This window comes from Bufo gargarizans, chromosome 11 (genome assembly GCF_014858855.1).
Source record: "Bufo gargarizans isolate SCDJY-AF-19 chromosome 11, ASM1485885v1, whole genome shotgun sequence".
NCBI lineage: Eukaryota > Metazoa > Chordata > Amphibia > Anura > Bufonidae > Bufo > Bufo gargarizans.
This window is the reverse complement of record NC_058090.1, coordinates 50833497-50860281: the sequence shown is the minus strand read 5'-3', so window position 1 is coordinate 50860281 and position 26785 is coordinate 50833497. Positions and strand designations below refer to the sequence as shown.

Below are 26785 nucleotides of genomic sequence, written 5' to 3'. Positions count from 1 at the left end.
TAATTGCATTCTGAATACAGAATGCATAGTACAATAGCGCTGGAGGGGTTAAAAAAAATAAATAAAAATAATTTAACTCACCTTAATCCACTTGTTCGCGCAGCCGGCATCTCTTCTGTCTTCATCTGTTAGCAATAGGACCTTTGATGACGTCACTGCGCTCATCACATGGTCCGTCACATGATCCATCACCATAGTGATGGATCGTGTGACTGACCATGTGATGAGCGTAGTGGCATCATCAAAGGTCCTATTCCTCACAGAACAAGACAGAAGACATGCCGGCTGCGCGAACAAGTGGATTAAGGTGAGTTAAATTATTATTTATTTATTTTTTAACCCCTCCAGCCCTAATGTACTATGCATTCTGTATTCAGAATGCTATTATTTTCCCATATAACCATGTTATAAGGGAAAATAATACAATCTACACTACAACTAACCCAAACCTGAACTTCTGTGAAGAGGTTCGGGTCTGGGTACCACAGTCCGTTTTTTTATCACGCGCATGCAAAACACATTGCAATGCACCGGGACACATCTGGACACGCTCGTCTGCAAGGGGCCTTTGGCAGATTCTCCATGTCAATTTTTTTCTGCTAACAAAGCAAGGGTTAACAGCCAAACAAAACTCTATATTTATTACCCTGATTCTGTAGTTTACAGAAACACCCCATATGTGGTCGTAAACTGCTGTACGGCCACACGGCAGGTGCATAAGAAAAGGAACGCCATATGGTTTTTGGAAGGCAGATTTCACTGGAATAAATTTAAGCTGCCATGTCCCATTTGAAGCCCCCCTGATGCACCCCTAGAGTAGAAACTCCCAAAAAATTACCACATTTTGGAAACTACAGGATAAGGTGGCAGTTTCGTTGATAGTATTTTAGGGTACATATGATTTTTGGTTGCTCTATATTACACTTTTTGTGAGGCAGGGTAACAAAAAATAGCTGCTTTGCCACAGTTTTTATATTTTTATTTTATTTACAGTGTTCATCTATCAAATATTCACTTAGCTGGGCGGCTTCTGCAGTCCCCGACATTCCGAGATCCGGCGCATGCCCAATAGGAAGCTATGGGTGCTGGGCGCATGCGCAGAAGCTGAAAGAGAGTCCGATGGCCATAGCTTTCTATTGGGCATGCGCCGTATCTCAGAACGTTGGGGACAGCAGAAGCCGCCCAGCTAAGTGAATATTGATGAGCTGGGCGGCGCTTCAAAACGGCGGTTGGGCTTATGCTGGCTGGGCGTAAGTGGAGCTGAAACCCCGCCCCTTGGGCAGAAAGAACAGCGATTAGTTCAGGTTATAAAACGTGAGTTTGCTGTATTAATAATGTGGACAGGGGTTATACTTATATGTTTTTAATGCACAATAGAAGACCTGTGCATGGATATGTACAGCTAATTATGGTTATTGGGCCTGTCAGTGTCCCTTTAAGTCATGTGATATTTTTATAGAGCAGGTTGTTACGGACGTGTCGATACCCAATATGTGTCCTTTTTTTTATTTAAGTTTTACACAATAATATTTTTTAAACAAAAAAATATATATATAAAAATCATGTTTTAGTGTCTCCATAATCTGAGAGCCATAGTTTTTTTTATTTTTTTGCGGGATGAGATTCCAGTTTGATTGGCACTATTTTGGGGTGCATATGACTTTTTGATCGCTTGCTATTACACTTTTTTTGATGTAAGGGGACAAAAAATGTTTTTTGACAGTTTTTATAAAAAAAAATTTTTTTTTACGGTGTTCACCTGAAGGGTTAGAACAGGTCATGTGATATTTTTAAAGAGCAGGTTGTTACAAACGCGACAATACCTAATAATTTGTATACTTTTTTTTATTTAAGTTTTACACAATATTATTATTTTTGAAAGTGTCTCCATAGTCTGAGAGCCATATTTTTATTTATTTTTTTGGCGATTGTCTTAGGTGGGGTAATCCGCCAATAAAGAGGAGTCCACTTTATTGGCGGAGAAAAAAGTCTGGCATGCAGGACTCCTCTCTGCTGTTTCTGACAGAATGTGCCACAGAGGCCCAAAAGGGAGCCTCTGACACAGATGTGAACAAGCCCTTCAAGTGCTGTCTACAAGAATCCCTCAATATTGCGCGAAAAAAAGGATGCAAATGAGCCCTTAGCAAGCTCCGCCTCTGATGCCACCAGATGTAAGGCAGCTATCCTATAAGTCCATGTTCAACCTTTTAAACAGGCCTTGAGACATGACTTCGATATTAAGTAAGCCAGCACCTCATCTGCAGACAGCTGTTTCGGGGTGATTGCCCCTCATCAGAGCAGAGAGTACTGGCTTAACTGGGTGAAAAGACTACGTCAGGATAGGGGGGAGGTACTATCTCCTTTTTGGAGAGTGCGCCTTAATCAACATGAGGTGTCTTAATCTGTGTCTGCAGATGAGGTGCTGGCTTATTTAATATCAGAGTCATGTCTCAAGGCTTGTTTAAAAGGGTTTAACATTGACTTATAGGATAGCTGCCATATAGAGGCATTAGAGGTAGAGCTTGTTAAGAGCTCATTTGCATCCCTTTCTTCCCAGAAATCCAGAGGAGCATGTATGGCCTATGTCTCCTTATGCCAATAAAGGCACTCTCCCCAAGGAAAGATAGTACCCCCAAATCAATATTGTGCGGCAGAAATCACTGTGACTTTCATCTGCTGCCTCAAGGATTCCCTCATTTTAGGTGCTCACAGATCCACCATCTAATCCCCAGCTATCAATAACAGCCAAGGGACGATGTTTGGACAGAATTATTTGCAGCAGTTTATAGAATGGACCTGCAAGATTAGAGCAAGGTGACGGGACATTATAGAAGTCTTTTCTGGTCAGATGATCATGATGTTACTAACTGGAGATCCTTCTTCCAAATACTGACTCCATGAAAGTGAGGTCTGTTGCTCCCAGAGTGCAAGAATGAAACTAACCCAACAGAAAACTGTAAGGCCACTTCTATACCCTTACCTCTTCACGTTCTTTTCCCTTCTCCGTCCCAGCAGAACCTTCCTGCCGCTCAACAGATATGACAATGCCTTCCTCTAAGGCAGACGGCTTATCAGGCTCTTGCATGAACAAGGGTTTTTCCTTCTGTTTAATCCACTGCTCATACACCTTCAGCACCTTGCGCATGGCTGCCGCTTCACACACCGGCAACAAGAAAGACTGAGAGAAAGAGACACAATGACAATGAATAGTTAATGTTTCAACCTATAACACTCTTTTTAAGGTTGGATTCGCACATCCGTATTCTGGACGCGTTTCTCAGCATGACCATGGGTTTACTTATTTGAATTTGGTCTCCAGATGTGTGCATTCTTTGACAGTGGCTCCCGTTCGGGAAGACTCGTTCTGTTCTTGTATTACATGGAGTGCCGTTCATCTAAATAACCGCATGTAGTACTACGTATTCTCAGGCTGCATGGAAAATATATGTCTGGCTAGCCATGGCCATAGTGTGCTGATCAGCTGATCCCCATGATGGCCATATTCTGAAAGGGGCTGTCTTGGATGAGACAACCCTACTACACAAGTTTCCCACCTGCATTTACTTTTGTATAGTTTTCGGGCTGCCAAGTCTCCTTGCACCTTTTCCCTGTATTTAGCGTTAATTCTTTCATGAACTGAAGATCCGAGTAATTGAATGCGGACTGGTTACTGGGTACATGACATCTTACATCTTGAATATAGTGGGACAATTTATCCAAAGCTACTAGTTTGTCTCACATAAGCCAGCTGTTCAGTCCAGAGCCACCCTGACACACTAAGGACTCAGAATGGGGTTAAGCAGGCGAGTGGTTGTCAAGGCATGCCACTCTGCACTGTTAGGCTCCATGCACACAACTGTATTTTTTATCTGAATCCGATCCACGTTTTACATATAGGATGGGGACCCACTCATGGGGCCTCAAAGGATGCGGACAGCACACCCTCCACCCTCCGTCGCCTCATTTACAGGATCGGGTCACTTCCAGATGATGCCTGCAAAGCTTCACCTATGCAATTTCCCATCTCCAGTTCTGCCCAAATCCAAGTGTTCCTAACCCTTTGAACACAGCATGTTCTTCTCACCTGCCGGAAGATCTCAATGAGAAAGTCGACGTTACTGTGTCTGCTGGAGAAGAACCTGCGGATGATCTCGTAGTCTGTGACGTGCTCTTCAGCGATGCTGCACAGGCTGGAGACACTCGGCTCCCGCTCTGTAAGGGTGCTGGTATTGGAGTGCGATTGCTCGGGCTCAGTTGTCCTTTCTCCATTTTCATTTCTACTTTCCTCCTGGGCAGCCAGGTTGGCAGCAGCTCTCTACATGGAGACATTAACAGAAATAGGACATATAGCAAGAAAGCTACAATACATTGCACAATATCAGAATATATTGTACGTCCATAAAAGGACACCTGCAAAATCTTAGAAATCTTGCACTTAATTTATAAAGAAAAAGTACAAAGAGGTGGGTAAAAAATGTCTTCACATTAACAACCTCTCCTATTACAAACAAAAAATAATGTGCACACATCGTCCTGTTAATTGTTGGCAGTTAAGACCTGCTTGCTGTCAGTGGATGAAAACTCTCTAGTTTAGAACTAGGGGCTGAAAAGTTATACACAACTAATACTTGCTACACACTCATTCACCCTAGGTAATCCTTTCTAAGCTTAAAGAGGTTATCCAAAGTCACACATGCCCCCCAATGCCCCGGCCCCTTATACAGATTATACTTACCCCCTCCCCGGCACTTGCGTCACTCCTGATCCCCACACAACCGCCGCTGCATCTCCCCATTGCGAGGATCAAAACACCCGGCGATGGGGGAGCAGCCAACAGCAGGTAGCGACGGGGATGAGCCTCCCTAGCGATGCATCAGCCGTGCGGGGCAGGGATCAGGAGCGACACGGATGCTGGGGAGCGGGGTAAGTATAATCTATATGAGGGGCCCGAGCACTGAGAGGCATGTGTTAGACTTTGGATAACCCCTTTAAGGGGACGATCACACGATGGAAATTACAGTGAAATTATGGCGTGGACAGCCGCGTTGAAATTTCTCCCCAAAAAGCAGAGACCAGCTGTGTCCTTTCTGTCTCCCATACATCTTCAATGGGAGGCAGCACTGAGGATTGCGCAGTGGTGGTTTAAACCTGCGGCAAGAAGGGACCTGAAGATACAGACTTTCCTTACACTGTGGATTATCCTGAGTCTCAGTACCTGTATATTCTTTGGCACATTCTCCCCTTCAGTCCCAGGGATGTGAGTCCCCATGTGTGGCTTGGGTTCCAGCCAGAAGGACACCAGCCATCTGATGACGATGACCCGGGCGTTAAGAAAGGGCTCTTTGGTGCAGTACTGAGCCTCGTTGCTTTCTGCATCCCTCCGGACCAGCATGTAGTGAGGTTTTGGTCTTATCTGTGGTATCTCTGCAAACATTTATGAAGTTGTATTATTCGTCTGCATCATGTACAATACTGTAAGACTCCATATTCCAACACATATAGACAAATACAGTTCAGTCTCCATACTACCACTGCATAGACATAGACTTGTTAGCATCCCGTGTGCATGAACCCCTGCCCCAGCTAAATCTACTGCACACCAATTAAATCCATTAAGGAGTGCGCCAAACTGGCAAGCAACCAATTCAGATCTGAAGGAGAGTACAATGATCCAATATCTACACTAAAACGGGGAGAACTCGTCTCCTTACAACAGATTACCGTATAAAAGAGAAGACATGATCCGAGAGCAGAGCATCATGGAAAAACCAGACTATATACATATCGGATTAATGGCGGTCAAACCTGCCAACCACCTAGTGTGTTTAGGGGCCTCCTGGGAGAGAAGAATCGGCAGTTGGATTTTAAGGTGACCAATCCTTTTGTTTTCATGGGAGAGAAGCTGTCAGGTGTCAAAGTCAGAACAGAAGTGTGCATGCTCAACCGAGCGTGCATGTGTACGGTGCAGTCTGGAGAGAGAGTATAAAGCTGAACAAGCGTTAGGCCGACAGCTACCTAAAACGTACGGCCAGTCTTAGATTGCATGGTGCCCTGTTCACTGCCTACTATTGTCTTTTGATTACCATACAATAAGTAATACCATAATACAGTGTATAAACACACCATACAGTGCCTGATCACCACCACCATACAGTGCCCAAGTAATACCATCAGTGCATAAAACACACCATACAGTGCCCAATAACCACCATATAATGCCCAAGTAATACCATCAGTGTACAAACACACCATACAGTGCCCGATTACCTCCACCAAGTAATACCATAATACAGTGTATAAACACACCATACAGCACCCGATCACCACCACCATACAATGCCCAAGTAATACCATCATACAATGTACAAACACACCATAAAGCGCCTGATCACCACCACCAATACAATGCCCAAGTAAAACCATCATACAGCGTATCACTGCCATAACAGGAACACATGAAATAACCGCACTGACAATCAGCTCACCAAGTACGGGGTTGTATAGGCTGCTTTCTCTGCTCATGGCAGGGAAAATATAAGGCATGTAGTATTTCTTGAAGTTGGAGAATAAGAAGGCAAAGCCATCTTCCTCCTTATCTTTATTCTGCCATTCCAGACTCCGGACCTACAGGGAGGGGGGAGTAAGACAATTATTTTCATGTACTTTAATTGCGGATTACAGTCACATTTGTGGTTTCAACTGGTACAAAACTCAGGCTTCAGTAAGTGGATCACATGTAGGGCTCATGCAAACTGCCAGGGCCCTTATAGTGCTCAGCAAGTTACAGATCCGCAAAACACAGATACCGTCGGTGTGCATTCCGCATTTTGTGGAATGGCACGTCCAGCCCCTAATAGAATGGTCCTATCCTTGTCCGTAAAGTGGACAATTATAGGACATGTTCTATAATTTTGCAGATGGCATTCCGTGTGCTGTCCATATCTTTTGCAGCCCCACTCAAGTGAATGGGTCCACATCTGACCCACAAAAATGTGGATCAGATGCAGACCCAAACCATGGTTGTGTGCATGAGGCCTTCTACATATAAAATACAGTACGTTGTGAAATGTGTTAAAGGGGTATTCCGGTTACCATAAATATAACTTGTTTTAGACTAATTCATCATCAATAATTACCTAATACAAAATCACATAAAAGTAGTTTTCTTCCTCTGCTACCCACTGTGTTTCCTCATAAATTACCATGGCCTCGACCTGTAGTGCTGAGCCTTTGTTAGGTCGAGCATGCGCAGTGTGCTGCTATCACCCCTCTAGCTGTCAGTGTGCTGGTGATTACTGAGTAGAGGGGGCGTGACCGGACTGTATATCAGGCAGCCAATCAGTAAACATCAACACTCACAGCAGGAAAGCTAGGGATTGTGGGGATTGTAGTCTTTGAAGTTTTGCGAGATCAGGCGCCATGACACTCTCAGTGTGTTGCAGACTCACACAGGAGCTAGACAAATGGATTGCAAGGTAAACTGAAGCTCTGGTTATATGTATAGTTATGGGTTCTGGTTGGGTCACAGCTTGCAGCCTTTATGCAGTTTTTCACAGAATTAAGTTACTTTACCAGAATACCCCTTTAATTATCGTAATGTTTAACCACACTAGAAGTTCACAGCATACAATGGGTTAAGAAAACGTGTCTAGCTTAATGTTGGCGCTGCTAGTTGTGCCACATTCCAGCAATGGGTACAGACTGGACCAGGCTGGATCACACTGCCATTTTTGTTTTCGTGTGCGACTTAATTAGCAGGAAAAAAATAAAAAATCACGTGACTCGAATGAAATTTTCCGGACAGGACGTGTAGTTTGGTAGTTCTTTAACAACTCAAGAGATTTGAAGGGGTTGTCCAACCCCCAAGAATTACAAAGAAAGTGAAAAATAAAAGGAGTCATTGTCAACTCGCCATTCCCCTGATGCCAATGTTTTCCTGCTCGGTGCTGACGTACCAACACGACATCTGACCACTGCAGCCAATCACTTGTTGCAGCAGAATCTCAGTGGTATCAAAACGATAACGCTACAGCCAGTGATCGGGTTGACATGATGTCGCTGGAGCAGGAAGAACAGAAACCAGTGAGGGAACAGGAAATACGGCCACCATATTTTATACCAATATAACCAGTTATATTACATGGCCGATTGTCGGCCAGATAACTGCTAATGAGCGTTCGTCGGGACGCTCGTTAGTGATAATCTGGCAGTGTAATACTGCTGCAGATTATCCGATAAACGAGCAAAGGCTTAAATACCATTGTTTGCTGGCAGCAGATTGTGCAAATGATTCAGTATGGGGACGAGAGATGGCATTAGGGATTACTCCTTCCCATACTGAGCAGGAGATCTCTGCTTGTAATAGCAGCGGTCTTCTCTGGTGACAAGCAGGTGATTGCTGGGAAGTTACGCTTCCCTCCCAGCAATTATCTGCCTGATCTACTAGTACAGGGATGCCAACCTGCGGCTCTCCAGCTGTTGTAAAACTACAACTCCCACCATGCCCTGCTGTAGGCTAGCTGTAGGCAGCCTGGGCATGCTGGGAGTTGTTGACAGGTTCATATTCACTAAGGCTGGTCTAATTAGTATGCGCATAAAAATGTGGTGCAAGTGAGCTGAAAGTTGGCACACGTCTCCATGAAAGAGTGAATTCTTAGGCAAAATGTGGCACAACTCGCCACTCAAAACAGACTCATGCCTCATTCACACGTCAGTATTTTGGTCAGTGATTTCCATCAGTGATTGTGAGCCAAAACCAGGTGGGGCTCTAAACACAGAACAGGTGCAGATCTTTCCATTATACCTTATGTCTGTGGAGGCTCCAATCCTGGCTTTAGGCTCATAATCACGGACCAAAACACTGACGTGTGAACAAGACTTTAGAAAAGTCTGGAATGGAGTAGAAATTAAACTAAATCAGACGCAAAATAAGGCGCAGCTATATAGGTCAGAAAATAGGAACAAAAGTTATAAAACTTCTGAATTAGTCTAAAAGAAATCTAAAAACAGGCAAATGAGGTGCCCATGCCTCCAAAACAAGCACATTTTCAGTAGTAAATGTGCCCCAAAGAGTTTCAGAGAAAATATGGCTTAAAAAGGACACGAATGGAGCTTCCCTGGAGAGACTCCTTATATAAACACACAGCATACGGAGAGACCAGTAAATCAAGCCGAGACGGCAGAGAGAAGCCTGCAAGGACTAGCCCTCATGAATCTTCTTTCCATTCCCAGATCGTAGTCCCACTATGTTGCCTCTGAAATGCTGCATGGTTTCAGAGGGAAATAAAGTTGTCTCTAATGAAGGAGTCTGCTGAGATTTCATGCGGCCTGTGGTTTGGGTATCAAGAATCTCCTGACAAGTTCTCTTTAAGATATATAGTCTTGCAGATGGTCATGGGGTGACTCAGTATCGCCTAATGGCAATGAGGTACCCGCCTGTCCTCAGAACCTCTATGTAGTGGAATTAGCCATGCTCAACTATTTCCTTTTACTGAGAATGGACACTTTCCAGTGAGGCTACTTTCTCAAGTGCGTTTTTGCCTGATCTGTCATGGATCAGCAAAAAAGCTTCCGTCATGATAATACACCCCGCTGCATCCGTTATGAACGGATCAGGTTGTATTATCTTTAAAATAGCCATGATGGATCCGTCATAAACACCACTGAAAGTCAATAGGGGACGGATCCGTTTTCTATTGTGTCCGATAAAACGGATCCGCCACCATTGACTTACATTGTGTGTCAGGACGGATCCGTCTTGCTCCGCACCACATCGGGGACATCTGTCCGCGATGGGGGTGCAACCAAATGGAACAGAATGCATTCTGGTGCATTCCGCTTCAATCAGTTCAGTTTTGTCCCCATTGATAATCAATGGGGACAAAATGGAAACGGATCTCAATAGCGGAAAGGGAAAGCGCAGATGTGAAAGTAGCCTAAGTCGAAAGCGCTGGCAGAATTAAATTTTCGGCCATAACATTGGTATATAAAAAATAAAGAAACACAAACCATGGTGTCTATTCAGATATATTACTGAAACATATAAGCTCTTACCTGTATCACCATGTACTTCAACAAGGCCTCCAGAAAATAGCTGGTCAGATCCTCCTGTGCTTTGTCCCCTGACTGGGGGGGTACGAGTGGTGTAATTTCCTCAATGGCAACTTGACCTGGAGAGAACGGAAATAAATCTTACTATTTTAACCAAAGAATGGCATTTCTCAACCAGGATACCAACTTTTTCAGTAATACGGACAAGGCTTTAGAGGAAATACCCAGTAGAGTCCCATTATTATGATCACTTCCTATTTTCGATGTCGGCAGCACGTAGCTCATGAAGGAAGTCACGTGCCATGAGATTGCTTGGTGGGTATATAAGCTGTGCGATAGGCTGTCTGCACCCATATCCCTTGTTTCTGCCATGGGAAAAAGTGGCAATTTATAAGGGTTGTAAAAAGGGATGATTATTGGGTGCCAGTATTTCTAAGACTGTGCAGTTTGTGAAGTGGTCACTAGCTGCTGTGGTGAAAGTGTATTGTGAGTGGACAAATGGTACCATTGTGAATAAGTCTCATGGAAACTGCGGAGCTCCACGTGCCATTTATGCGAGAAGTGAACGTTAGCTATGAAGGTGCACAAGGGTGGTCCGACATGCTACAGAGGAGCAGCTCACCGCCAAAATGAACCAGTGACTACCAGACATGTGTCTAAAACAGTAGTTCAGGGAACCCTACAGTGTATGGGACCCCAAAGCAGACGGATGGTCACTGCACCTCTGCTAACAAAGTTTCTTTAGCAGAAAAGCCTTCAATTTTCGCTGTAGTATCGGAACTGGACCTCCGGTGATTGACAAAACGGTTGCCTTCTCTGATGAGGAGTCACGTTTTCTGCTTTGTTGACTGGGCGGATGTTGGCGTGTCACGCGAGAAACATCAGATAACAAACACCCTGTAACCATTGCTGATAGAACACAAGCTGGCGGTGGCAGCATCATGCTCTGGGGAATGTTTTCATGGCATTCTTTGGACCACTCATCATGTGGAAGGCACTCTCAACCTATTTGGTTATGAATCCATCCTTGCAGATCACGTACACCCATACATGCTGATTGTCTTCCCTGGGGCAGATGGGATCCTCCATCAAGACAATGAGACATGTCACATGTCTAGAAATGTCCAACATTGGAAGAGCATGACCAAGACTTTCAAGGTACTACCCCTGACCTCCTAATTCCCCAGACTTGAACCCAATTGGGCATCTGTGGGACCACCTCGATCATCACGTTCCCTCTATAGATACCCCCCCATGCCCCCTCCAGCAGTTGTGGGATGCACTGCAGTCAGCATGGCTCCAGATACCTGGGACAACTACCAGGACCTTACCGAGCGACTCCCAGCCTGTCGAGCCGCGCTGCACACGGCGGTTACTCTGGAGATTAGCTGTGGTCAGAATAATGTGACTTGACTGTGTATATTGTCATTGCATGTCTGGTTACAGTTTCAGATCTGTTCCATCAGAAACCACAATGAAATCTGAGAACTCTTTCATTTAAAAGATCACTGAAGGGTCATTCCCCTCTTATGAAGTGATGGTCTATCACTAGGCTGTGCCATCTCTGTATGAACACCTATATGATCCTGATAATGAAGAGCTGACTCAGCACTGGGCCCCTTCACAGCTTTTTTCCAGCATAACGGCGTGCCTGGTATCTTGGCTTAGCCGGGTACTACAACCTGACCTCATTCACTTGATGTGCCGCAGCACCCTGCACATCTGGTTATGCCAGTGCACCACTGTGCAGAGGCCATAGCACTGAATCAACACTGCAGCCCCTTCATTCCCAGGGCTGGTGGGGGTCTTAGAGTTGGGAAACCAGCAGCACGTTCTGAAATCTCTGAATGCGGAAGGTGTTTTCTAAATCCCATTCATGTGCATTTACAATGCTGCTGTGAACTTCATTAAATGGCCTATTAAGCAGAACACTATGTCTATGCCAGGCAGCTCACCCACTGCGCATTCGCAAACAGAAGAGGATTGGGAGGGGGAAAATAAATGAACACAGCAAAAAGCCTATTGACACCAACGCCCACGTGTTACAACATGGGGAGATCCTGCTAAAATGAAGGCAAATCTGCTGGCAAAACTCCTGCTTTAGGGCTCATGCACACGGCCGTTCCCATATTGTGGCCCGCAAACAGCGGGTGCGCAATATGCTGGCAGCGGCCGTGTGCACCCCACATTACGGATGTGGAAGGTCGGTGCGGAATGGAGGCACAGAACCCCATGGAAGCACTACGGAGTGCTTCTGTGGGGTTTCTGTCTGTGCCTAAGCACGGCAAAAAAGTAGTGCATCGACTACCTTTTTGCGGTGCGGACAGACCACGGACCCATTCAAGTTGAATGGGTCTGGATCCGTCTGAGGAATCCGCACAGATGTTGCCTGTGCATTGGGGACCGCAAATTGCAGTCCCCAATGCCTGGAACGGCCGATCAGAGTGGCCATACACAAGAGACTAAGGAGGGCTGAATATACAGAGTTCTGCCATCGAATGTCCCATTCTTTTGTTCTTGGCAGCTCCTTACTTCCCCATTCGGAACATACGAATACTCGGCCGAGTCTGCTCTGGGGTGTCTGAAAAGATAGTGGTCAGACGAACTGACAACTATGTAAAATCTACGACCACCTCTGCAATCGCAATATACAAAAAGAATGGATGATGATGTATTAGAAGAATGAAGAGGGGCCACAATCAGTGCATTACTTTCTTGCAGGTTCAAGGGCTGATTGATAAGATTATCCAGAGTATATATTCCATGGTCGGAGGGTGGCGCAGGGAAACCAGGGATGAGACAGGCAAACATGCAGAGCTGCTCCCAACTGCAGTTGTTCTGAAGTGCTTGAAGCCACAGGAGAAACAAGCGCATTCCTTCAAGGCGGATCTGAAATGAGACACGGTAATCACTTATCTACAAGTAAATGTCAAGTGAAAGCTTATAGTGGTCATTAAACATAAGGAGCACACCGATGCCTCCGTGTTTACTAGGAAGGGCCCTCGTAATGCAGTAGTAGGATAAGCACAGGCTCAATTACTGCAATATTAGCGCACAGAGGCTTACAACCTTCAATACTGTGCAAGGATACTGAATTAAAGTCGTTGTCCCATGTGGACATTCATGGCATATCCACAGCATGGAGAGGAGGCCCCACACACACACACACTCACACACAAGTATCTCTGTAAATCACTGCTATGGGACTTCTGTAAATAGTTAAGTATAGAACAGATGAGGTAGGCAGAATAGGAGGTTGTCTAGGGCAGTGTTTCCCAACCAGTGTGCCTCCAGTTGTTGCAAAACTACAACTCCCAGCATGCCCGCACAGCCAAATGCTGTCCAGGCATGCTGGGAGTTGTAGTTTTGCAACAGCTGGAGGCACACTGGTTGGGAAACACTGGTCTAGGGCACTGCTAAATAGATGGGGCAGGCAAAACAGGAGGTTGTCTAGGGAGTCACAGAATAGAAGAGGCAGGCAGAAGGAGGTTGTCTAGGGCTCCACAGAATATAAGGGGCAGGCAGAAGGAGGTTGTCTAGGGCTCCACTGAATAGATGGGGCAGGCAGAAAGAGGTTGTCTAGGGCTCAACTGAATAGATGGGGCAGGCAGAATAGGAGGTTGTCTAGGGCTCCACTGAATAGATGGGGCAGGCAGAATAGGAGGTTGTCTAGGGAGTCACAGAATAGAAGAGGCAGGCAGAAGGAGGTTGTCTAGGGCTCCACAGAATAGATGGGGCAGGCAGAAGGAGGTTGTCTAGGGCTCAACTGAATAGATGGGGCAGGCAGAATAGGAGGTTGTCTAGGGCTCAACTGAATAGATGGGGCAGGCAGAATAGGAGGTTGTCTAGGGAATCACAGAATAGATGGGGCAGGCAGAATAGGAGGTTGTCTAGGGAATCACAGAATAGATGGGCAGGCAGAATAGGAGGTTGTCTAGGGAGTCACAGAATAGATGGGGCAGGCAGAATAGGAGGTTGTCTAGGGAGTCACAGAATAGATGGGGCAGGCAGAATAGGAGGTTGTCTAGGGCTCCACTGAATAGATGGGGCAGGCAGAATAGGAGGTTGTCTAGGGAGTCACAGAATAGATGGGGTAGGCAGAATAGGAGGTTGTCTAGGCAGGGCACTGCTGAATAGATGGGGCAGGCAAAACAGGAGGTTGTCTAGGGAGTCACAGAATAGAGGGGGCAGGCAGAAGGAGGTTGTCTAGGGCTCCACTGAATAGTTGGGGCAGACAGAATGGGAGGTTGTCTAGGGCACCAGTAAACAGATAGGTAAAAAAAACTAAACAACGCCATACCTTTAATAATCTCACCGTCACAATGAGTGGCTGATATTGCTATATCAGGGATCAGCAACTTTCACAAACCACAGATCCTGGATGTGAGCATCCCCCCCCCCCCCCCCCCCCCCATCTACAGAAAAGTCCTATGGCTCCTACTTACAGACTGCAGTGTCTATGAAGCCATATACACCATGTGACCACTGCAGCCACTCATTGGTTTCCGCAGTCTCATACTCTAAACCACTGAAGCCACTGATTGGCTGCAGCAGTCACAAAGGAGGCTAGGACCAGAGCCTCGCCCAGCGGGGGACTGAGTGACGGCTGAACATGTGCTGTGTCTCTTTCCATTCACTTCTCTGGTATTTCCGAGAACAGCCGACCGCGGCCGATGTCCTTGCAAATCCTACAGAAGTGAATGGATAGATCAGTGCAAGTACGGCCAGCTCTCCATGTACTGCAGCTGGCAAATGGGGGCCTGTTCTTGAGAGAGATGTGGGTCCCAGAGTAGGAACCTGTATCTATGACACTTTTATCCTACAGATACGCCAAAGTTTGAGGTGGGGAAAGCCCTTTAAGGGATGATTTAATTTGGATTCTTTCACGCTTTAAGGCTACAGGCACACGACCGTATGTGTTTTGCGGTCAGCAAAAAAAGGGATGACGTTCCGTATGGCATCCGTTTTTTTTTTTGGTGGATCCATTGTAATAATGCCTATCCTTGTCCGCAAACTAGAAAAAAATAGGACATGCACTATTTTTTTTGCGGGGCAACGGAACGGACATACTGATGCGGACAGCACACGGTGTGCTGGCCACGTTTTTTGCGGACCCATTGAAATTAATGGGTCCACATCCTATCCGCAAAAAAATAAATAAAAAATCTGAACGTACACAGAAACAAACAACGTTCGTGTGCATGTAGCCCAAGTCTAAGCAATCAGATACAACCCAGCAGGAACCGGGATATTTTATATAATACACTCGCGTCTTTACAACTGTAATTACCTTTAAGGAGTTTCCAGTGTGAAGCAGTTTTTTCAAGATCAGACCTAAAGGAAAAAAAATATGTATATCACAGTTTCTAAAATATTGCACATTTACACAGAGAAATTTCTATTCCGGACCCTGCCAGACTACTCTGTCCTGCACGCTTACTGCTTTTGTAGTGTATATCAGAGACATGAGGTGGGAGGATTTCCTTATGCTGCAAATGCACTCTTAAAGGGGTTTCTGGGAGTTTGGTATTAATGGCTTATCCCCAGCATAGGTCAGCTATATATGATCAGAGGGGGCCTAACTGCTAGCACCCCCACAGACCAGGTGTTCTAAGAGGCTGTGGTGCTCCGATGAGTGCTGCGGGTCAGTAACGTTGCATTCACTGGTCACATGGCCTATCTGCAGCTCAGTACCATTCAAGTGAATGCACCTGAGCTGCAATACCAAGCACGGCCACTACTCAATGTATGGCGCTGCACTGGTAAACTGTGAGGAGGCCGAGACGGCGATGCTCAACCTGCGGCCCTATAGCTGTTGCAAAACTACAACCCCCAGCATGCCATAATAGCTGTAGGCTGTCCAGGCATAGAGGACCGCAGGTGGGGCATCCTCCCTGGGATAGGACATCAATATTGAACTTCTGGGAAACCCCTTTAGCGATGTCTCTGCTCTGTTAAAAACATGCAGATGATACTTGACCACAGCAAACAGCATGGCCCACAGTTCTGCGTCCTTGAGTCAGACCACTGTTCACTCTTAAAGGGGTTGACACATTGTGCAAGGATGCCACCAATGTCCGATAGTTTGCCCCCGCATCTACCTCTAGAAGAGGGGGCCCCAGAGTGAAGCAGGGTGCACTGCGCACACGTGGCCACCTCTCCATTTACTACTATTTCCGAAACTCCCATGGAGGTGAATGAAGTGGTCACGCTTGCGCGGTGCACTCTCCATTCACTTCCATGAGAGTTCCGGAAATAACAAGTGCACTTGCTCGGCTCTTTTCGGAACTTCCTTACAAGTGAATGCCATACACGTGCGGTGCGCTCTCCTTTGCTTTGGGGGCCCCATTCTAAAGACACGTGCTGGGGGGGACCTTCACCTATCAGACATTGGTGGCATATCCCAGCAATATGTCACCAAAGTGCTAGACCAACCCTTCCTTTAATAGGATCTGCCATTTAAAAAAACAGATTGTAAGAAAGGTTTTCTCAGAAACGCATCCTTTCACGGTGTCGGAGGCCTCGGTCAGAACCGTACAGATCTCCTGCACCGGTCTTTGGCATCCTCCAGTATTATGTTGGTGATCAGTGAGTCCTTCAGGCAATTTCTCAATACCTGAAGGAAGATGAAACAGACCACCCTTTGAGACATTTTACGGTACCTCTGCCTTCCTGCACCTACAGGGATTTGAACCTGGGTCACGGTGTGGAAGGACGGAGGCTCTACCAGTGTACTACACATACAGACGAGATAAGAGCAGGAGAACAATGTTACTAGGGAATAACCTTCTCTGCTGAAAGGGGCAGGCACCATATAATTACAGTGTCTGTGTTATTACTACTAGAAATACATGAAAAGATGGAGGCCTGGATGTTACCATTTGGGGGGTGTCACAGTGCACATTCTGACACTGCCCAATCAGTGCCGAAGGGACACCCCTTTGAGAAGATAAATCATAACATCCAGTCTTCATTTTTTAAGTAAATTTCTAGTAGGAGTAACAGAAAATATGCTCCAGAATGATCGCTTTATGGGGAATACAAGTATTTCCTAAAAAGGACATGTCAAAAGAGGCGACAGGTCATATTAAGGACTCAAGCACACGGCCGTTGTTTTGGTCTGCATCCGAGCCGCAGTCACTTCAATAGGGCCACAAAAGATGCGGACAACACTCCGTGTGCTGTCCGCATTCGTTGCTCCGTTCCGTGGCAGCGCTAAAAAAATATAACATGTCCTATTCTTGTTCGCGCTTTGCAGACAAGAATAGGCAGTTTAAATGATGTAAAGGCTGTCCGTGCCGTTCCGCAAATTTGCGGAACGCGCACGGACGCCATCTGTGTTTTGTGGATTTGCAGAACGGGGTCATTTACTAAAGACAGTCACACTCCAGTTTTAGTAATAACCCAGCTAGAGGAAAATCTGACCAATCTATTAGGAGGCACATTGCTTAATAAATCTGTCGCGCCTTTTGCTGTCCGCAGCTGGAGTAAATGACTGTCCTTATTTACGCCAGTTACGCCAATAACCTGGCGTAAAACCTTGGTAAATCACCCGTTTAAAAGGGCTCTAGGATTTTTACATTAATGGCTTATCTTCCGGATAGGTCATCAATACAAGATCCGACTCCCAGGACCCTCACTGATCAGCTGTTTGAGGAAGCCACGGCGATTACCGGAGCTCTGGCGACCGATGTGACTTTCTGGCAGCTTACCAAAACACAGCGCAATCCACTGCATAGCGGCTGGGCTTGGAATTGCAGCTGAGCCCCATTCACTTCTATAGGACTGTGCTGCGTCTAGGCCAGGGGTGCACAACCTTTTTTGGTCTGGGGGCCGCATTGTCACATCGCTCTATTTCAAGGGGCCGCAAATAAAAAAATGTTGATTGGCGCTCATCTGCCTATTACACAAGCCAGTGCAAAGTGACTGGGGAGGAGTGATCGCTGTCACAGTCGTGCTTCAGATGATCGGACATCTTTCATCCTGATAAAATATGCAAATCAGACGACAAATGAGCAATTCCTTGTTTATCGACTAATCAGCTGCAGGATTATACCGGCCAGATATAAGATATGAGCGCTCCAATGGACACTTGTTCCCAGTAATTGTCCCAAATATAGTGCTGCAGCATAACCCCTGAAACTGAAGAGTTATACTTACCTGTTCCCCGCCTCTCTGGTTCTTCGAATTGCCTCCGCTGTTTACACCTGGCAGTGCATGGACATGGTCATACACCACTCCAGACAATGACTGGCTTAGGCGGTGATGTGGTCACAAGCAGCGTGTCACTGCTGAAGCCAGTCATTCACTGGATCCGTGCAAGTGACCATGGCCATGCACTGACGGGTGTAAACAGCGCAGGAACCGGAAGATGGAGGCAGCGGGGGCCGCGCAGAGGACCAGAGTGAAGCAGGTAATTATGAATTTTCGATTTCAGAGGCCATGCTGCAGGAACTTGTTAAAAATCATTTTTACCAGAAAAGTGGTGACATTTCCTTCCATCCTGCCTCCTATTTATAAATCAGCATTTTCCTTCCCTGCAGAGGACGGAGCTCACTGGTTACTACCATCTCCTGCCAATCCAGTTATAGGCGCTCTGCAGTAACCAGTAAGCACATTACCTTGCTAGTGGGGAAGGCGCCTATTGGTTAACGCTTGAATGACCAGGCCCGAAAAGGCCTTAAAGGGAACCTGTCATCGGGATTTTGGGTATAGAGCTGAGGACATGGGCTGCTAGATGGCCGCTAGCACATCCGCAATATCCAGTCCCCATAGCTCTGTGTGCTTTTATTGTGTAAAAAAACCGATTTGATACATATGCAAATTAACCTCAGATGAGCCCTGTCTCTGACTCATCTCACATACAGGACTCCTCTCAGTATAATTTGCATATGTATCAAATCGTTTTTTATACACAATAAAAGCACACAGAGCTATGGGGACTGGATATTGCGGATGTGCTAGCGGCCATCTAGCAGCCCATGTGACAGGTTCCCTTTAAGGACCAAACACTTTTTTGTGATTTAGCGCGCGTGGTGGTTCAAACGATTGTAACTATCTTATTTGTTGGACTACCAAAATAATTTTTGCAACAATTTTTATTTGGGGGAAACTGTACAAAACGTTTTTAAAAAGTATATATTTTTTTAAACTATAGCTCCTTATTCTTTAAATATGCAAACTGACACCAAAATACATTATTATAATTAGTTCTCTATTTTGTGTAGGCCATTTTGCAATATAATATGAAAAGTTTCACATGAATGGGGCGGTAATGGTGACGGTTTTGATTGGTGTGGGTGTTTTTTCTTTTATGTATCTTTTTTTTTTTTATTTAATATATTTCTGCTACATAATATGTCCCCCAAGAGGTCATAAAAAGACTTTGGGGCACACTGTCACTTTACATTTTGCACTTTTTCATAAAAAGACTGTGGTGGGACAGTGAACCCTCTTTTATTAAGCACTTTTTCCTTTTTATTACATTTTTAAATTTATTTAGTTTTCACATTTTTTAAAACTTTTTTTAATATATTTTTACCACATAATTTGTCCCCAAGAGGTCACTGAAAGACTTTTGGGAGACAATAAGTGACTTTTTTTTGTACTATTACCACTGTAACTGGAGCATCCAAAGGAGCCCCAGTTACAGGGAGACCAGCCTGCTGCGGAGGCTTTGTACCAGGGCAGCGCTCCTCTGTTCCCGAGACACCCAGCGATCACGTGATTGCTGGGTCTACACTGCAGAGCGCTCATAGAGGAGAAGGCAGAAGCACTAATAAAGCGCTTCTGTCTTCTCCTCGGCTTCCCCGCTCTCACTAATAGCCGGGGACCCTTTCTGCTCCTGCTACAGTGCAAAACCTGTGATCCATCTGCTGTGCGGCGCGCTGTGCAGAAACACAGCTCATTGCAGGATCAGCTGTGTTTCTGCCCAGCAGGGCGGGGGCCGCAAACCATGGCTCTGGGGGCCGCATGCGGCCCTCGGGCCGCAGGTTGTGCACCCCTGGTCTAGGCTATGTGACCGATGAACGTGTAGAAAGAGGCCTAAGTGCTGATGGAGCACCGCAACCTCATCATACAGCAGAGCGCCAGGGGTGCCGGGAGTCAGACCTCCACCGATCAGATATTGATGACCTATCCTGAGGACAGGCCATTAATATCAACATCCTGGAGAATTTACTGGTGACAGATGAAAGGGGGGGAGCAGTATCCCATCAGACTGAGGATAAGCACGTAGCATGAAATGTTTCATTAGCCGAGATCAGATCATTCCCCCTCGGTTGATCCTGAAGATATTTATCACAACATACTGGTGAGTGCCGGTTCCACTTCCTTCTAATAGAGGATGAGCCTTAAAAAAGAAGGAACCCCGTGTCAAATAGTAAGGGTAACCAAACCTCCAGAAGACACTCACTGATGCTGTGATACTGCCATCGCTGGTGAATTCTCTCAGGAAGAAGTTGTAGAATTTTCTAGAAAAATATAAAAGTTAAAAACTATCAAATGCAGTTTTTTCAACTTATTTGCAACTGGAAAATACCACATTATTACATTAAAAAAGCAGGACCTCTAAAGGGCATCTGTCGGCAGATTTGTACCTAGGACACTGGCTGACCTGTTACATGTGCGCTTGGCAGCTGAAGGCATCTGAGAGCTATGTGTAACCCTTATTTCTGAACTCCTGACAGCTCATAAACACTGAAGCCATATCTTATCAGTTAGGCCTCTTGCCCACGACCGTATGCCCTCCGAGATATATGGTCCGTGAGCGGGCCATAAGTCCCGGAGCGGCATTGATCATGCGCACGGGAGCAGACAGCATCATAGATTACAATAATGCTATGGATGTCAGGCTGCCTGCGGGGATTTTGTCCTGCACTCATATGATCATATGAGTGCAGGACAATAGTCCCGCGGGCGACCCAACGTGCACAGCATCATTGTAATCTAGGATGCTGCGCGCTCCTGTGCGCACGATCAATGCCGCTCACAGACCATATATCTCAGAGGGCATACGGTCGTGGGGAAGAGGCCTTATAGTTATAGCAGCTATAATGAGTGTTTATGACCTACCAGGAATTCAGAGATGAGGGCTACAGATCCAGCTGTCATGTGCTCAGAGTAAAACTGAAAGTAAATACTCTACAGATGAAACAGAACCCTTTATGCCCAAAACTGACGATTTTATATATTAAAGATCAATTAAAAAAATTATTTTTAGCCCAAAATAAGCAAAAATGAACTCATAAAAAATTGCCTTAAAAATGGGCACTAAGTAACTACGGCCCAAGCTACTTCTTGTAGAAGATACCAGTGGGAATGGTCACCAGAAGCTTTTATTTCTAGATTATTATGTTAAAACTTTTGTTACCTCAAAGATAAAGAGGATGGCATCGAGCTCTTCACGCTGAGACTTGTGACCTTACAGGAAAGAGAAAATTACGTACAGAACAAGCAGTAGCAACGCTAGAACATGCATTAAAGAGGCTCTGCCGGGTCTCCAAACCTGGAATCCGAATCTGCTCTTAGAACTCAGCCTTGTTGTACTCCTCTGTTATTCCTCCTGGAAGAATGAGGGAGCCGCAACGCTCACCGGAGCCGTGTGGCTTTAGGACAGCTCTCCAAGCATAGCGTTGTAGATTGTATAGCGGCTATGCTTGGTTTTGCAGCTCAGCCCTATTGACTGGATTGGGACTGAGCGGCAAATAGGCCACGTGATCAAGGTACGGTGACATCACTGGACTAGGAAGAGGCTGCGACACTCACGGAGCTCTGGGCCTCTTCTAACAGCTTATTAACGTGGGTCATCAATATAATTTTCCCAGATAACCTCAGATGCAATGTAGCTGCAGGCAGCCCGTGATAGAGCAGGAGGAGCTGAGCAGATTGATATATAGTTTTTGGGAAAAGATTCAGTAAAACTTTTCGCAAAAAACGATATATCAATCTGCTCGGCTCCTCCTGCTCTGTAACATGATGTCCGCAGCTCAAACACCATGTTCAAAGTGACGGATTTCCTATAAACGTGGTCTCTTAAAAGACTGGAAGTAGCACACACTACTAGAATGAACATAAAACATTATGAAGTCCTTTCAAGTCTTACCTTTTTGTTTTAAAGACGTCTCGATAATCACAAAGTTTTCAAAGAAAACATAGTAGATGTGAGAGAAGTTCTGTTCAAAAAACTGCCTGAGGTCAATAGATTCTGCATTTTCTACGAGAAAAAAAAAAAAAGAAGAGAAAGAGAATAAGTCTACAGAAATGTCATGATGGCTCCTTGTGTGGTTTCCCATTTGAAGAAATTGGATTTCAGGTTTGTACTGGGCAGTGATCCCCAATCATATCACCATGGAGGAACTTCTGAAGAACATATACACTCCCAGAGAACCTGTATACACACTACCTCTAGGAAACTTGCTCTGGACCAAGGTGTGACCTGGCCTGACGCCAACCATCTTTAACAGGCTAGAACTAGTGAGCCATACTGTAAAAGTGACAGGTCTTGCAGCTGAATCCCTCATCAGGAGCAAAGGAACCTTGGTAGTAGGAAAGCCCAAACAGGCTGTCCTGCAACGCTGCCATAGATAGACTCAGTTTTCTCCATAAGAGAGTGGACTTCTCCATGTTCTCGATTTCCCCTCAATCTCGTACAGCTTTCCCAACATTTTTGCAATTTAGTAGAAACTTTGTTGGGAGCCACAGTCATGACAAAATATATTTATTTCTCACAAAGGTCCATGAGGTAAAGAAAATACTGCAAGATGGAAGATTTTCTCACTTGCTGGTATACAAAGGCAATATAGATTAAAAAAAATAAAAAAATATGTCAATGTAGAAGACTATAAAGTCTACCTAAATGTTGATGTGCTACAAAGCAAAGCCAAAAGGCTCCCCTCCTAGAGCAGCGTACTGTAGGGACCCAGCAGGACCTTTACCTTTACAGGTATCCTGTCAGTCCATCAGATGACAGTGCGCTGCTCCCTAGGCAGAATACAGGCTGCTGATGGATCTGCAATGGCGGTGGATTTGGAGGAGGATTATAGAGTCATACAATTCCTTGAGAGCCCAGCATTTATCTGTATTATCTCATCTTACTAATGCACAATTCATTTCGTTTGTCTATTTTAAGCTGAAAATTATCCAGTCAAGGCTGAGAAGTACATTAATTTCACTGGATAAAACAGATTAGGCTACTTTCACACTAGCAGCAAGACGGATCCGTCCTGCTGCTATTTCACCGTGCCGCTGCTCCATCCCCATTGACTATAATAGGGACGGAGCGTAGCTCCGGCGCAGCACGGCAGTGCACGGCGAGAGGCCACCGGACTAAAAAGTCAGACATGCAGTACTTTTAGTCCAGAGTAGAGATGAGCGAACTTCTGTTTTAAGTTCGGCGTCTAAGCGGAGAATCCCGATATGGATCCGGATATGGATTCCGACTTCCGTTGTGGTCCGTGGTAGCGGAATCAATAATGGCCGATTATTGATTCCGCTACCACGGACCACAACGGAAGTCGGAATCCATATCCGGATCCATATCGGGATTCTCCGCTAACCCGCCCCCGAACTTTAGACGCCGAACTTAAAACAGAAGTTCGCTCATCTCTAGTCCAGAGGCCTCTCACCGTGTACTGCCGTGCTGCACCGGAGCTACGTCCCCATTATAGTCAATGGGGACGGAGCGGCGGCATGGCGAAATAGCATCAGGACCTGCCGCTAGTGTGAAAGTAGCCTTAATGGCTGGCTTCATCTGAATCAATGTGGATGTATATGGAGGATTATAAGTAACTGAACCGAGGCATCCTCTATGGTAGGTCACACGGCAGTCCTAGAGAACTCCTTTAAAGGGAACCTGTCACTGGGATTTTGTGTATACAGCTGAGGACATGGGTTGCTAGATGGCCGCTAGCACATCCGCAATATCCAGTCGCCATAGCTCTGTGTGCTTTTATTGTGTCAAAAAATCGATTTGATACATATGCAAATTAACCTGAGATGAGTCCTGTATGTGAGAGAGTCAGGGACAGGACTCATCTCAGGTTAATTTGCATATGTATCAAATCGGTTTTTTGACACAATAAAAGCACACAGAGCTATGGCGACTGGATATTGTGGATGTGCTAGCGGCGATCTAGCAACCCATGTCCTCAGCTCTATACACAAAATCCCGGTGACAGGTTCCCTTTAAGCATTTCGGGTTGTTACCACTCACAAAGTTATGTTTTATTGCAGGATTTTGACCATTTTTAATCCTTAGCCTTACAGGACAAAAGAAAAAAATAAGTACCACAAAGTCACTAAAGAGCTTAGATAGCTGTCGGACAATCGATCATTAATTCGTCCTGCAGTTAATCCTCACAAAGCCCCTCATAGGGAGGGGGTATTAGTCCTTTGGGAGACTCAATTGGTGGTGTCTTCTATGCTCCTTAACATAAAGATTGGGTATCTTGAAATCTAACATGCACGATCCTTCTTCCTCCCCTATACAGTCAGGTCCAAAAATATTGGGACATCAACACAATTGTAACATTTTTGGCTCTATACACCACCACAATGGATTTGAAATAAAACAAACAAGATGTGCTTTAACTGCAGACTGTCAGCTTTAATTTGAGGGTATTTACATCCAAATCAGGTGAACGGTGCAGGAATTACAGCAGTTTGGATATGTGCCTCCCACTTGTTAAGGGACCAAAAGTAATGGGACAAAATATTAATCATAAATAAAACTTTCACTTTTTAATACTTGGTTGCAAATCCTTTGCAGTCAATTACAGCCTGAAGTCTGGAACGCATAGACATCACCAGACGCTGGGTTTCATTCCTGGTGATGCTCTGCCAGGCCTCTACTGCAACTGTTTTCAGTTCCTGCTTGTTCTTGGGGCATTTTCCCTTAAGTTTTGTCTTCAGCAAGTGAAATGCATGCTCAATAGGATTCAGGTCCGGTGATTGACTTGGCCATTACATAACATTCCACTTTAACTTCCTTAAACTCTTTGGTTGCTCTTGCAGTATGCTTTGGGTCATTGTCCATCTGCACTGTGAAGCGCCGTCCAATGAGTTCTGAAGCATTTGGCTGAATATGAGCAGATAATATTGCCGAAACACATCAGAATTCATCCTGCTGCTTTTGTCAGCAGTCACATCATCAATAAATACAAGAGACCCAGTTCCATGGGCAGCCATACATGCCCACGCCATGACACTACCACCACCATGCTTCACTGATGAGATGGTATGCTTAGGATCATGAGCAGTTCCTTTCCTTCTCCATACTCTTCTCTTCCCATCACTCTAGTACAAGTTGATCTTGGTCTCATCTGTCCATAGGATGTTGTTCCAGAACTATGAAGGCTTTTTTAGATGTCGTTTGGCAAACTGTAATCTGGCCTTCCTGTTTTTGAGGCTCACCAATGGTTTACATCTTGTGGTGAACCCTCTGTATTCACTCTGGTGAAGTCTTCTCTTGATTGATGACTTTGACACACATACCCCTACCTCCTGGAGAGTGTTCTTGATCTGGCCAACTGTTGTGAAGGGTGTTTTCTTCACCAGGGAAAGAATTCTTCGGTCATCCACCATAGTTGTTTTCCGTGGTCTTCCGGGTCTTTTGGTGTTGCTGAGCTCACCGATGCGTTGCTTCTTTTTAAGAATGTTCCAAACAGTTGTTTTGGCCGCGCCTAATGTTTTTGCTATCTCTCTGATGGGTTTGTTTAGGTTTTTTCAGCCTAATGATGGCTTGCTTCACTGATAGCGACAGCTCTTTGGATCTCATCTTGAGAGCTGACAGCAACAAATTCCAAATGCAAATAGCACACATGAAACTCTGGACCTTGCATCTGCTCATTGTAATTGGGATAATGAGGGAATAACACACACCTGGCCATAGAACAGCTGAGAAGCCAGTTGTCCCATTACTTTTGGTCCCTTAACAAGTGGGAGGCACATATCCAAACTGTTGTAATTCCTACACTGTTCACCTGATTTGGATGTAAATACCCTCAAATTAAAGCTGACAGTCTGCCATTAAAGCACATCGTGTTCCTTTCATTTAAAATCCATTGTGGTGGTGTATAGAGCCAAAAATTTTAGAATTGTGTCGATGTCCCAATATTTTTGGACCTGACTATCTGCCATTGGACACCCTAAAGCACTTTAGATGGTTACCCAGACCTACCAGATCCAGCCAACAGTCCTCCAATGTGTATGACCTCTATCCACAACAATTACCAGAATGGTCATCCAGACACAATGCTCCTCCTAATGCACATGCTTAGCCTTTACTCTAATGCACCTCCATCTTACATACAAGACAGGGACCCTTGTTCTAGTGGTCGATAGGGGTCTCAATCAACAGCCATATACTGACAACCTATCCTCTTTACATAACTCCCTTAAAGGGCTTCTCCGAGACGAGGAGCTGCTTTTAAGATGGCCAGGCAGGCAGCGGGGGTTAAAAAAGAAAAAAAAAAGAAAAAGAAAAAATACTCAGTTTTAACCAGTTCTCAAAGTCCAGCACCATGCTCCCTTTTCCTCCAGCAGGGATCGAAAGCAGAGCAGAAGGAAACTTGGTAGTGACCCCAAATGAAAAGGGGTTTCTCATGTCCGAGAGCCCCTTCAAACTTGAATTGCCTGGTTAACAGGTGGAAATGTGATGGGAATAACTCTAAGCAACTCTCAGAAATGTTGAATTGATTTGAGTATTAAAAAAAAAAAAGAAAAAAGGAAGAACTAA

The 26785-nt window shown here is 45.3% G+C and overlaps 1 protein-coding gene across 5 annotated transcripts in view; it reads right to left on the bottom strand.

Moving 5' to 3' along the window:
- The window catches only part of RALGAPA1 (Ral GTPase activating protein catalytic subunit alpha 1), a 174168-nt gene that overhangs the window by 117361 nt on the left and 30022 nt on the right, over positions 1–26785 (bottom strand). For all 5 annotated transcript variants that reach the window (XM_044271450.1, XM_044271453.1, XM_044271451.1 and 2 more), the window contains exons 3-12: positions 22154–22264; positions 21422–21471; positions 20465–20522; positions 15341–15384; positions 12762–12939; positions 10054–10169; positions 6486–6624; positions 5216–5424; positions 4085–4315; positions 2981–3178 (exon numbers count right to left, since the gene is read on the bottom strand). In XM_044271450.1, coding sequence (XP_044127385.1) covers positions 2981–3178; positions 4085–4315; positions 5216–5424; positions 6486–6624; positions 10054–10169; positions 12762–12939; positions 15341–15384; positions 20465–20522; positions 21422–21471; positions 22154–22264 — 1334 coding nt within the window. The remainder of the gene's footprint in view (positions 1–2980; positions 3179–4084; positions 4316–5215; positions 5425–6485; positions 6625–10053; positions 10170–12761; positions 12940–15340; positions 15385–20464; positions 20523–21421; positions 21472–22153; positions 22265–26785) is intronic.